We start from the raw sequence: 14,082 nt of genomic DNA on the forward strand, positions 1-14,082 counted from the left end.
AAGTTTCACTCTGTGGTCAGCACATGTGCTTTATCGTAATTTTGTGTATTTTCATAAGTGTGATTGTTACAGAAATAGGAATATCAAATATTACCCTTACTTCTCCCAGAGGAATTAAGACTGTGATAATAATCAAGTCTCTATTGAGCATCTCTATAAATTTGCTGATCTCTCCTGTTCACATATCACCATCCAGGAAATGGTTTTCTTTCTCTTTGGCCTCCACACACTTCATCAAGCTGTCTGACTGCAGCAAACCTCTCACCATAGACTGCTGGCTGGTGTGTGTGTGCACATGTTGCTGTGTGCAGAGCAGCACTTGGACAAGACATAAACAGTAGATCAAGAAAAACTGGTGTAAATGGCTGTAAAAAAAATGTATTTATTTTTTTTAATTAAAGTTGGTCAAATTATTTTAAAAGATAATCAAATTACAATGTAAAAAGAATTGAATAATATGCAATCAGTTATCTATATTACTGAACCATTATACCTGCTCAGGCCCAAGCACCAGAATGACACGAATAGCAAAGAGCCAGATGTGTACCTCAGGAGTTGGTGTAGACCAGGGGTGGGGAACTCAAGGCCCAGTGTCCTGCAGGTTTTAGATATCACTCTGGGTTAACACATCTGAATCAAATGATTAGTTCATTACCAGGCCTCTGGAGAACTTCAAGATATATTGAGGCCATATTAGCCATTTAAATCAGCTGTTTGGATCAAGGACACATCTAAAACCTGCAGCACACCGGCTCTCAAGGCCTGGAGTCCCTCCACCAGGGGGGAGTCTACACCAGGGTGTAGACTCCAGCCAAACAACAGCAACAACTAAAAGCAGGAGTCACATACAAGTTCAGCTATAATGGTGATAATACATCAGTTGTTTAGTTAGTTGTTGTAGATTTACTGTTGTGTGAAAAAGAAATTACACCCGCATTCATTTTCACAATTTTAAATATCAGGATATATTAAAAATACATCTGGACATCTTAGCAGCCTCTATCCATCAATCTTTAAAGGATTATTAGTTATTTCCAAATAATTTGAAACTCATCATATTACAGTGAGAAAGTTTATTCCCAGGTGAAAAAAATATTCAAGACAGCTGCAAAGCTTCTCATGACTGGAAGTCCCAGAAAATCCCCCAACAGTCAGACTAAGACAGAGGGTATACTTTCTTTCCACAATAACTTGTTGCCAACTTGTTCTTTGTCGCTATATTTAGCGAGTTTTAAGACCCCCTTAGAGACTTTTTTTTCTCGTGGCCACAAATAAGTATTTCGTGGGCACGTTATACTATTTCGACGACACGAAGTAGTATTTTGTGGCCACAATTTATTTATTTTTTGGACCATGTCATCAGAGGGGCTATAAAAATGATCTTGTTTGAACAATAATCGCGATTTGTGGACAATACAAATAACGTGTACAGAGAATATAGAACATTTGTTGAGTGAGACAACAAAACGTAAACTCGTAGTTTGAATGTCTGAAACAATAAAAGCTCCACGTGTCAAAAGTTCATCTCCGCAACGTAACAACACAGAGAGACTGTATCCGACGTGGAGGGTCATTCTAATCACGTGAACTCATTTTAGCCGGAAGCTTAGTGTCAGGGCTGAACCACGTGATCAAAATCTAGGACAACTCATATAAGGTGTAGTCAGATCCTTGAACAACATTTATCGTTTTCTGGCACAAAATTTGTACAGAAAAGCGGGTTGTACGGGTGGGCAGTTTTAAAGCCTACATTGCTCCGGTTGCTTGCGCAGAGTGTTGTCTATATCTCGGCTGTGGCACTGTAGCGGGTGTGAGCCCGCAGCAGCTGACGCTCTTGTCCGCACCTTAATCAACGTTTTGTTCTTGACACCAGACCAGGAAGTCAGATCGTGACGCCTACAAGCTAGCTGTTACCTTAAGCGATGACAGCAGAAAGGAATTCGAAAACAAGATACATGGTTGTAGTTTGATAGTAAACGACGCCGTTTAAGAGCCGGAAAGCTAAGCTGAAAGATTCTAACTCTCGCATTTAACCTGGTTTACATTCAAGTCTGCTATTTAGCTTGTTATTTAGCCACCTGGAAGGATTGACGCTCCCTAGTATTAGCAGCTAGTTACCGCTAGCGAGTCAGTGATGGCGGTGGGGCACAGAGTCTGCTTTGTGGCTGGATTTTTATTCATATTACTTCAGCCTGGGTGCGAAGCAAGAATACACAAGCTTACATTGACGGTAAGGCAACAAATTATGACAGCGCTAGCTCGGGAGGTAATGGTGTGTTGTTTTCCTCTGCTCCCGTCGAGCGTCTTACTACTCAATTCGTATGTTGTAATTAATTCTAATGGCAGAGGACAGTCCAAACATAATGTCGCGTTGGGTTTTGTTATGGGCGCACGAGAAAAGCTACCAAAGCTTCTTAAATCTGAGTCTTAGGAGACATGTTTACTGACTGAACCACAACAGCTGAGCTCTACTTGTTTGTTCTTACAACCAGAATGAAATTCGCCACACCATCGACCTCAACGACTTTGGCTTCTACGCTAACGGAACTCTGGATGTCCACCTGCATTCACTGCAAGTCCCGGAGACTTCAGTGGACTTCAGCAAGTACCCAGTAAGTCCGGTGTGTGTGTTTGGTTATATGCGGTGGTTCATTTACCTTTCTTTTCAACAGGTGGCATTGTGTTCTTCAAAACGATAGAATTGAATTACAAAAAGAAAGAAGAAAATAATAATAATAATAATAATAAAAGCAGGAACAAATTCAAGCTAGAGGTAATGTTGTACCAGGCAGTACCGTTAGATGTACGGTTTTATATATTAGTATGAAATGGCACATCTATTACAGATGTGCCATTCCATTTCTATTCATCATTTGTTTGCATAAAACCTTTAAATCTGAGGCCACATTTGAATACAACTATGTCAAAATGTTCTCCAGCCTCTCCATAAATGTAAATCCACATCTGTAATTCGGGACAGGTGCATCAACAGTTGTTTGACTTTGAATATGAAAAAAAACAAAAAAACAACTAGCAGTCCTGTAAAGACCCATGAAACTTATCATATATGGTCAAACTAAAACAAAAGTTGAATGAAAAGAACATTTTCTTCATCTTTGTTACTAAGAATTTCACTCAAAATATGCCTTTTGGACAGACTCAAAATTAATGCGTGATTGGAAATGAAGGCTCTGAGTTTGCGTTACTTTATCTGTGGAATTTTTCAGTTTTTGTTAATAATTGTACAGCCTCTTGGGTTTTAATAAACAGGTTCACTGTAGCAGATCTATAATCAAACCCACAGTCGTTGTCCATTTTGTGTAAATGGACAGCAAATTATAATCATCAACAGGTTTAATTAATTAAAAAAAATTTTTTAACACTGAGGCTTTGAAGGGAAAAAATGTAACTATATGTTTGTTAACTGCTTGTTAAAGAATTAATATCTTGACTCGATTAGGCTGCAGACAGAGTTAATGAAGTATTTTTGGCCCAGCTAACATATTTGTGTTGTTATTTTGTGGATTCTCTATGTAATGTGGCAATATTTTCTTCTATTTTTGTATATTTTATACAGTGTGTAAAGTGTTTGTTAGGTTTACCTAAAAGATTAATTCTGTTCATCTGGATGTAGCGTTTTCACTGAGAAAACTGTTTCGTCACTCATCCAAGTGACTTCTTCAGTGTCAGCTGACTCCAGGTTTCCCCAACTTTATAAACAGTACATTTGCACAATGACTGAAACTAGCACCACTCATGAAGGCCAAAGATCAGTGGTTATGAGAATTTGCATATTCATTATCAGGAGACTGACCTCACAGCCCAGAACATCTTTTTAGCAAAGATTTCTATTTATCTTGGTACAGAAGCAAAAATAATGAATAGAAACAAAATAAACAGACAACAAAATTGGTCTCAGAACCAGTTATCAGGCTAATAGTTTATTTAAAACAAAAGGATTCAATCTGACCTTTTTTCAAATTTTATTTATTTATTTTTCCCCAATGATTCATCAGACTGAAGGACTAATGAGCTAAAACATAAATGAAATCCATCCAGTTATTCACATTTCATTAGAACGGCCACTTCTCCTACAGTATTAATCAGGATTTAATCAAACCATCACGCAACGATCATCTAATGGGTCTTCACCTGAATTACTCAGCTGCAAGGTCTCAACAAAATGTGCTGTTTTGTGGGGAACAGCCTGTTAATTGTGACTATTCATGGGTCAGATGAGCTGACATTTTTTTGTTGTTTTTGTTGTTTTGTTTGTTTTGGGTTGTTTTTTGTTTTTTTTAAATATAGGGGAAAAACATACAATGAAAGTATGCATGAACATTGCCTTTAATAAGCCTCTCTTCCTAGACAGTTGTTGTTAAACATTCGAGTGCACTGTAAGCAGTGTGACCGCTGAAGTAATGTAGTGGAGTGCTCGAAACAACAGTGAGTCGGGCTAACCTGACACAAAAGTCATGAAGCAGCAGCAGTGAGCTCATCAACCTTTGGTCTTGTGTTTGCGATGGTGTCAAGTGTCATGTTTTAAGAGCTGATTTGACAGTAAAAACTTGCAGATTGAGTTAGTGTGATAAAATATGTGTTATAAAATAAATAGAGATTTGAATCAGCTGCTTTTAACCCTACTGATTAACGTAATCCCACTTTCTTAAGGTTGGGTTCAGCCTGTCCAGATCGCGTGTTAATGGAGTCTTGTCCTACACAGTAAGTACATCATCATAAATATTTCTGTCAGCATTGTACATCATTATTTTCAGACCTTTCAAAATCAGTTGTGCAATCATGTAGGACAAGGACGGCCTTTTGTTGAAATGCACTTATGAAACTTTTGTTATTATGAATACAGGTGTTGAGTGAGTGTTTGTGTGACGTTTCCCCCTCTAGGCAGAGGATTTGAAGAAATGTCTGCTCACTCAAAATGCGACCAATGCCGAGCCTCTCATTCATTTTCTCATTAATATCAAGAACCAAAGGTGTGGATGTTTCAGCACTAATATTCAGAAATGTTTGTTACAGTGCCGTCAGCAGCTCAGTGTGTGGAGGCTAACTGTATAATTTGTGTTTGTGTAGCGTTAGTGTGGATGCTGTGAGTAAACAAGACAACATACTGATTGCGAAGGAAAAGGTTGAAGCAGATAAAGGTTAGTGTTGGCCACACAAATACCAAAATTTGGATTTTGCTTCCTTCAGTGGCATCATTTAAACAAAGTACACTTTAAATTTCTATCCCACCCCAAAAACAATTCTATTTAAAGTGTTCTATTAAAGGCTTGTCTTTATTTATTTTTTGATAAAGAGAAGAGTAACTCAGATGTATTCATCAAGGTTCTTCTGTTTTTGTGATAAAGGAGCAGGTCTTAAGAAGTGTTTGTTTATGGTATTTACATAATATGTCAAATGTAAGATAATTTCATAGTCTCTGATATATTTTACACAGTGTAAGGATTTTCATCAAATGCACTTGTAGCTCTTTCCCACTAGTACTTACTCTGCTCGACTCGACTCTGTTTTTATCATTTGCCATCACAGTCGAGTGTCAACCAATGTGCGTGGGATCTTCATAACAACGTGGCTGAAAGTGCTGTTACGTCATTTATATGTGGAACAAACGGCACAACAATGGCGGGCGTCGAAGCGATTTGTATAGCTACTATTCAGCGTGTGGCTTTTTGTCACAGTCTGGGACCACAGTGTTGATTTTGGTGAACAAGACGCTCTCACGACTCAAACACTGACATCACTGACTAACCAATCGGTGTTATGCAGTCTGTTAACATCATTTTTGGATCACCTCTGATTTGTGTGGAACTTCGGCTGAGTAGGCACTAAAAAAAAAGTACCTGGTACTACAAGCCTAAGCCGAGTCAAGTAGGTACTAGTGGAAAGAGGCTTTGCTATTATACTGTCCTTTGTTTTCAATCGACTTTGCCTTTGTTTTTGTTTTCTTGATATGAAAGCATCCACCTGTGTATAGAATGTTCGGAATAAACAAAATCTCTACCTTTGTGCCTGGCATCTGCACTTGTGCTCTGTAGATCAGGAGAAAGTCAAACGTGATTCAGAACAACAATCAAAAAATCAGGATAAGTCAGCAGAGCACCAAGAAAATGCGGTCAAACGGAGCGATGACAAGAAACCAGAGCAGGCTGTGCAGAACCCTGAAGCTGTTAACATGACAGGGACATTCAATGTATGTTTTTCTTGTTTTTTGTTATTTTGGTCTATTTTTAGTTTGATTTTAATCCCAAAATTAATTTCTACACTGTATTTCATTTTAGCTAAGCAGTCGCCACCATGTGACTTTAGATTTGGAAAAAAACGGCAGCATCTACAGCTTCAGTGTAAGAAAATCCTCCTTATCCAGTATGCTCAGGCATGTTTAAGGGCAGGATCGTCTCTGACAGGAAGTGTTTCCTCTTTCTCTTAACAGTTCCGCATACGGTTTGGCTCAGAGGCGCAGGGCCTGTACAGCTTGAAGTTCCACTACTGTCGAAACAGCGATCCGGGATTTAACGAGCCCTACTCGTTTGCAGTGAGTTGAGTATTTTTGAGTTTATAAAATGCACACTCACGTGCGTGTGTCTGCTTACCATGTTGCGTGCATCACAGGTTGAAGTGACGGAGAAGAATCCCCATGGCTTCCTCTCTGCAGCGGAAATCCCTCTGCCTCGCCTTTATCTTTATATGGCTGGAGTTTTCTTCATTGCTGCTCTGGTCTGGGTGTACAATCTCATGAAGCACAGGTACACGGGCACAATGAAGTAATAGTGAACCACACTGTTTTGCAGGATTGGAAATTAAAAAAAAAAAAAATCACTTGCATAATCTGGGAAGCTCTTGCTACAAAGTGTATGATGGAAGAATACGGTTAGGGCCACTGGCTCATATGACCCCATACTAAAGTGAACACAGTTTGTAGTGTTTATTGTTATAATCACTCTAACATGAAGTATGACAATATTTGCTAATTGACACTAATTAGATCATTAAGCATAGGATCCTGTTCACACCTCAGTGGAAGACTGTGGCACAGTCACTGTTTTACAGTGGGTGTGGAGTAACTTCAAGTACTTCACACTCACTACAAGGAACTTTTAGTTTATAAAGTTAAAAAAAAAAGACTTTGGCTTCTTTGACACATCATACTTGACAACGCAGCCCAAATACATTTTTTAAGAAGATATCTGAAGTATTTGCTCCAATCATGACAGTGAAAGAGCACTAGCTACCACTGGCCTTCCTCTAGATCCCACTAGTGCCCCGCAGGACTCTACAGACATGCCCATAGATGCTGCAGCCTTCCCACTAAAGGAACATAAAGCAGGTTTACAGTGAGTGATTTACTAAAACGTGTTGTCCTTTAGCCAACTTGGCAGCTATAGCTCTGACACAGTGTTCTGCTGTGGCTTACTGTTGCTCTGGAAGTGCTCATAGCCCAGAAAATAAGGAAGAAAGAAGGAAAATTGAGTTACAGAATAAAAACATGCGACCCCATGACCTGCTGGATTTATTAAAGATGGCTTTCTGTGCTGACATGGCTCGAGCTTAGCTAACAGGTTTGCATTCCCAAAAAAAAAGACAGACTAACAAAACTGAGCTGCAGAGGTCATACAGTGTCCTGCCCCAAAGCATTTGCCCAACATTTTCAATTGCTTGACTAAAATTTACATCATAACTAATTATTTGGATGAACCTTAAGCAGTAGCAATAAAAGCATTTCCTGCAGTGTTTAAACATCTCTCTTCTGTGCTTGTTTGCAGTTACAGTGTATTCAAGATCCACTGGCTGATGGCAGCGCTAGCCTTCACAAAGTCCATGTCACTGGTTTTCCACAGTGTAAGTGCATCACCACCACAGCACAGTCTGAGTTTGAATCCTCTCATAAAAAGAGACTCACTGAATTCTGCCTCTGTCCCCGTCTCTCTCAGATCAACTATTACTTCATCAACACTGAGGGGCATCCTATTGAGGGCTGGGCCATCATGTATTATATAACACACCTGTAAGCAGAACCTCAGCAGAATCGGCGTCTTAGCCTAGGTTGTATTTGATTTGTATTACACACAAAAAATGTTTGTATCCTTCCCAGGCTAAAGGGGGCGCTCCTGTTCATCACACTGGCGCTGATTGGTACCGGCTGGGCTTTCGTGAAATACATCCTGTCCGACAAGGAGAAGAAGATCTTCATGATCGTCATTCCTCTGCAGGTGAGCAGCAAATCAAATGGTGTTTGGGTGATTTTTATGTGTATTTGCTTTGATGGCTCGCCGGTCGTGCTGCAGGTCCTGGCTAACGTCGCATACATCATCATCGAGTCTACAGAGGAGGGCTCCAGCGAGTACTACGTGTGGAAGGAGATCCTCTTTCTGGTGGACCTTATCTGCTGTGGAGCCATCCTTTTCCCTGTTGTGTGGTCAGTGTGATATCTGTTATTGAATTACATTTTAGTCCCAAATTAGTTTTGGGGGCTAGTGTTTAAAGTTACTAAGATTTCTGGGATAAGAGGATCAGTATGGGAAAGTGGAGCATGTTTGATAGAGTAGAATGCCCAGAATAATTCAACTTCATGAAAAAAATGAGAGGGGACCAAAAGCATTGCCGTGCAGCCCTGCCTACTTGATGAAACAGTCATGAAAATTTTCAGTTTGAAGTTATGAAACAAGAGATAAGTAGTTTCTTGTAATTCGAAATGAACTTTGTGTTACATGGTGCATGCATGCAAGTTTGCCCCAAATAGCAGATTCATTGTATAACACGTCTCTGTCTTTAAAGGTCAATCCGTCACCTACAAGAGGCTTCTAGCACCGATGGCAAAGGTGAGTCCTGCTGCAACTACAGGGCTTTAATAGGTGGAGAGGTTTTGTTCTGTGTTTAACTTGGTGCATGTTTCTTTCAGCTGCCATGAATTTGGAGAAGCTCAAGCTCTTCCGCCATTATTATGTGATGGTAAGAAGGCCAGTATTTTGCTGTTGTTCTGTGACCCTCCATTCATCTGAACAATCGGACCAGTAATAGATTTACCAGTTACACTGAAAACTTGCCTCTGACAATGTTTTTTAGCAAAGCAAAATTAATCCTGAGGAAAAGGAAGATTTTAGTGTGATTGATTTTTTTTTTGTTTAACCGTGCAAATTTAAAGAGTTCTTACTGAAATGTTTTCTGTCATTTTAGATCGTGTGTTACATCTACTTTACAAGGATCATAGCCATTCTGCTCAAATTCACTATGCCTTTCCAGTGGCAGTGGTGCTATGAGGTAAGACGATGACGGTGCAGCTACAGCTCTCTGAATCAACAATGACTGGCAATACTTGCCTGATGTGAGCTGGTATAATATCTGCCAGCACATTACTTATTTAAAGCCCTTTATTAAAGAGCACTGTATTCCCCTCTGAGGCCTGATGGGATATTAGCGTTGCTTGAAGAATGTGAAACAGCGCATATGTTAAAAAGGCCTTGTGCTACTTATTTGTTTGCAAAGAAATTTACCGGATGTTGTGGACAGTGTTAAGACACTTTCTCCTGTCTGTTATTAAACGCACTGTTTCTTCTTCAGTTTCTGGTGGAGGTGTCGACTCTCATCTTCTTTGTGTTGACGGGCTACAAGTTTCGCCCAGCATCCAATAACCCCTATCTCCAGCTTCCCCAGGACGAGGACGACGTCGAGAATGATGAAGTGTAAGCGTGACACGTCTGTATGAGCCCACACCTGGCATTTAAATAACTTATCCTGTTACTGAGTTCTTACTCTACCTGATTAATTTATACTTGGAGAAGTTATAGAAAGTAGCATGTCTTCAAAGTATGGTTGAAGTAGCCAAATCTCCGTATGAGTCTTTTATTCAGATTTGGTTTTTTGTCCTCATTAACACAAAGTGAAAACACTATGATATAGCATAGCATGTGTGCGGTGTGATCATAAATGAATATTGAAGAAAACATTACTTTATGAGTGATGGTGCTGAAAGAGCTGAAACTATTCTAGTGGTGCTGACTGTCTATTTAGTCCCATCACATAAGGAGGAGGCTCGTGTGGGTAATGTGTGGCTAAGCGTTTGTTTTTCTGTGATTTCCATAAGATTTAATAATTCCGACTGAACTAAGATGAAGGTTGAGAAAGTGTTTGCCATTAAAAGTGCTGCTGCTCTTCTGTTTGTGTCCAGAGTGACTGAGTCAGGTGCACTCGAGGGCATTTCCAAAGTCAAGAAGACATCCAACGGACGCGATCGCCAGAAAGAGTCCACCTTGTGAGCAGGAAGCTGCATCTTTGGGAGCGGCCAACTAAACATCCCGAGGCCAGCTGACAGAAAGGGGTACACACACACACGGACCAAGGCTCCCCACTTCCAGTGACAGCTCTCCCATTGAAACTCTTTCTGTGGTTGCAGTGGTTGTGCCCACTGTCTGGCTATGCAAAAGCAAAAAAAAAAAAAAAAGAAACGGACTAACTTATTGGACGCTCTCTGTTTCCCTTAAATGCTCCACCTAAAAACTGAGAGATACTGAGATACAACCACATGGACGGGTGGAGATATGAAAAGGAGCTCTGATGTTCTGTATGTTTCATTTCTCTCTCCCCCTCCAAAGATAATTTTTTTAGACACTTGCTTTTGAGTGTGTTTATAGCAGCTATTTAAAACGGTACTTCTGCGAGCCTCTTAGCTGTAACTATTCCTGTGCAGAGTGTGTTTAGTGTGTGAGTGAAAGTGAGACGACACAGGATTTGGCTACCCCCGCCTCCCCACCCCAGTGACAATAGCCCATACTCAGGTGAAAGGCTAATCAGTATATTTCAAATTTAAGCATCCGTCTCGTGTTTCATTCCCATTGTTCACGGGTCATAAAAATCCCACTTTATCACCACACAGTACCGTAGGTTTTTTTTTTTTCCTCTTACGTGTATGATTTGTATATTGAAATATATGGTTAACAAGAAGTTGTATATTTCAATATAGATTGACTTATTACATATTGAAATGTTATATTTCAGTATTATTGTTGATGTTGGAGACTTAAGCGTTGCTCCCAGCCCGTCACTCGGACTGCTGCTGTAATTTAGTGCTTTAGTGGTTTGAGGACAACTCCAGTACACCTCTGTGAATACAACCAATATGGTGACATGTGAAGATGTAGGCAGATGAACTGTTTTTTTTCTCTCAAATAAGCAGAGAAGTTTGCCCTCTGCGTTTTCAATGACGGCCTTGTTCTTTACAACCCCTCCCCCCCATCTCTCGTTTGGCATTGCTGTGCCAACTGGGCAGAGAAGTGACCTAACTGATCATTTTTGAATTTGCCTGCTTTTGGTTTTACCTTTCTGCTCTTGATGTGAAGCTTATTTTATGAATTATTGGTTTGATATTAGGTTTTGAAAAGATCAGCAATGTGTGTGCAGCCAAACTGGGTGGATGGCCATTTGTAAATAAGACTGCTGACACAAAAGGAGGCACTTAACACTTTGCTGAGCAGTGCAGAGAGGCTTTGTGGAGGGCTTTAGACAGTTCGGGTTCAATCAGATTTTTTTTCCTCTTTTTGGATAGACAAACAGGTGTGGCGATGAGGAAAGACTACTGAGATTTTACTCCAATCACTCGGTGCAGGGATGACCCCAGTACCTTGGAGGGAAGGATTTAGCAGTGGGTGAAGTTCACTTTAGTTTCAGTGAAAACATTTTTTTAATTGTTACAGAGAGCTGCTTGGTGTCTGTATCAGCTGTCACAATAAAGTTCTGCAAAGTTCTCCGATTACACTGTTATGTATATGTCATTTTGGGGGTTTTAAACTGCATAGCTTGCACTAAAATAATCAAGATGGGAAAAGAATTGTGCTCCAAGCATGAAGAAAAGTGGGGAACCTGCAGAAGGAGTCACATTTGCCCCGAGCTTTGGCTCCTCCTGTGCCTGGTAAAGGGGCACCGACTTGACGGAGCTCCTTCAGAGGCCCACACATTCAGCTGCTGTCTGCACACACACAGTAGTACTCTGCATGAGTCAGCTGATTGTGATGCTTACAACATGTTGAGGGTCTGACCTGCTGTTTCTTCATTTACATGATATGTAAAGTAACTACTGAGCAGGTTTTGCATGACAGCCGCCAAACCTTTCCTGCCCATCTGTTTATTTAAATTACATCTGCCTCAACTTTAAAGGTGATTTATGGTACTCTCGTGCTTCACATCATGTAGTTCTTTAAGTACAGTGACTTCATGTTCAAGAAAAAAGTTTGAGATTATCTGAGCTTTGTGACGTTTTGTATTATCCTGCTGGAAACAGCAATCAGAAGATGCATACCATCTGGTCAGAAAGGTATTGACCTGGTCAGCAACAGTACTCAGGTAGGTTGTGGTGTTTAACTGATGCTCAGTTGCCACCAAGGGGTCCAAAGAGTTCAATGCTTTGGACTTTCAGCAGGTCATCTTGACGATGCTTTCATGCCTAAATGCACCTAAATGCTTGAAAATGTAAGGAAACACTTTGAAAACACATTAGATCTCAATGAAGGCGAAAAATCAATGCAAGTTAGGAATACCTTCTTTTTCTTAACTCAGTAACATTTTTGCCCTTAAGAGCAAAATTAGATAGAACTAAACACTTGTTAAACACCAGACCCTGCTCTCTGACTTCCTCCTGAGGTTCATTCGAAGAGTTCTTGCAGTGGGAAATTACCTAAGTTAAGCAGATTTCTTGGGCAAAGTTGCAAAAATGAACCCATCCATGTAAAACAAACTAGTTAATAATGTAAATGTAAACTAGTACGCTATTTTATAAATGAAGCAACCCAAGGAATTCTATCACCTTCAGCTTACTATGCACACACAATTACATTTTATTATTATTATTATTATTTTTTTTTTTAAGCAGCAACATTTTGTACAGCAGGAATGGCAGTCATTTGATGTGGAGCACACTCTGGGAGCAGTGGGCCGGACCAGTCAAACGCCCTTTCTGTCAGTGTAAAGATGTCCTGTTTATTTTTTTTGTTACTGTTGGCCTAATGTTTAAAAATATATAGTGTAAATTGAAAAAAAACAAACACTATAAGCACTGTTTCCTGTCATTGTCAATGGGGGATGTGTCCATCTGTAGGCAAAGCTGTAAAGCTAATGTGAATAAAGTTAAAAGTACAAAATCTAGCATGCCAGTGTATATATTTTCCAAAAGCCGAGTGGGCCGGATTGGAGTCTTTGCCGGAAGATTCTGGGCCCCGGGCCTTAAGTTTGTCACCCTTGCTGTAGAGCAGTATACATGTGGGATCTCCATCCTCACTTTAACCCTTGCTTGCACAGCAGGCAGTGATTCATTACTAATGGAAAATTTCGAAGCGGAAAAAAACCCAGAAACGGGATACAGTTGGCAGTCTCGAGGCTGCTCCGCCCCTCCGTTCTGCGAGCTGCAGGCAGACGCCGGTGCTCACTGCAGTCACTCCGCAGTGCATCCAGCATCAGACTGCAGTCTCCTCACACCGCGCCTCCCTGCGCTCCCCTGGCAGGTGGACACTTATAGAAGCACGCGGGGTCGCGACCATGTAAGTATCATCTCGAGTATCTTCTAGTTTAAGAAACCATTCGGTGATGGTGATGTTTGTGATAGTAGTTGACTGTTATTTTGCAGGAGTTTTTGCGGCGTTGCGCACAGGTAAAGTTGATTTGTTTGCGTCATCGTTTATCGGCTGCAGGAAAATGCATTTCAAGCTGCTCTAATACATCAGTGTTAATAATAATAATAATAATAATAATAATAATAATAATAATAATGAACAATGAAGATCACCGATGAGCTCATTTGGATACAGTCCGCCCGGTTACTACATCACCTGTATCTGTGAAACGCCCTTCCTCTTTAACGTCTTTTTTGTAAAGTTGGAATAAAATTAGGATCTGAACAGGTTGTGATCACAGCGGGATGCGATGAGCTGCCGATCCCGGTTCTTCCTTGACCTCGAAATGCCTTTGGATTGATTTAGAAAAGACCCAGCCTGATGATGCAGCAGATTCCTTCGCTCTCTCCCTGTTTGCGTCGCACTGAGGCAGGAAAACGTGTCCTGTTTCACCTCCGCAGTGCAAACACGC

The 14,082-nt window shown here is 40.4% G+C and overlaps 2 protein-coding genes across 2 annotated transcripts in view; both read left to right on the forward strand.

The window, feature by feature from the left end:
- Positions 1-1,576: 1,576 nt before the first annotated feature.
- gpr108 (G protein-coupled receptor 108) lies at positions 1,577-11,761 on the forward strand. Its single transcript, XM_005744592.1, has 18 exons — positions 1,577-2,230; positions 2,493-2,612; positions 4,672-4,722; positions 4,903-4,991; positions 5,089-5,159; positions 6,054-6,208; positions 6,297-6,359; positions 6,449-6,550; positions 6,628-6,761; positions 7,779-7,854; positions 7,947-8,020; positions 8,108-8,225; positions 8,301-8,431; positions 8,791-8,834; positions 8,915-8,964; positions 9,190-9,273; positions 9,574-9,695; positions 10,181-11,761. Exons 1-18 carry the CDS (start codon positions 2,135-2,137, stop codon positions 10,266-10,268), a joined length of 1,668 nt encoding a protein of 555 aa, XP_005744649.1. The 5' UTR covers positions 1,577-2,134; the 3' UTR covers positions 10,269-11,761.
- A 1,607-nt stretch (positions 11,762-13,368) lies between these two features.
- Positions 13,369-14,082, forward strand: part of soul5l (heme-binding protein soul5, like) — a 7,569-nt gene continuing 6,855 nt past the window's right edge. The window contains exon 1 of the mRNA XM_005744593.1: positions 13,369-13,538. Coding sequence (XP_005744650.1) covers positions 13,537-13,538 — 2 coding nt within the window. The 5' untranslated portion in view covers positions 13,369-13,536. The remainder of the gene's footprint in view (positions 13,539-14,082) is intronic.

This window comes from Pundamilia nyererei, unplaced genomic scaffold (assembly GCF_000239375.1).
Source record: "Pundamilia nyererei isolate P.nyererei 1_Seehausen unplaced genomic scaffold, PunNye1.0 scaffold00145, whole genome shotgun sequence".
Taxonomy (NCBI): Eukaryota; Metazoa; Chordata; class Actinopteri; order Cichliformes; family Cichlidae; genus Pundamilia; species Pundamilia nyererei.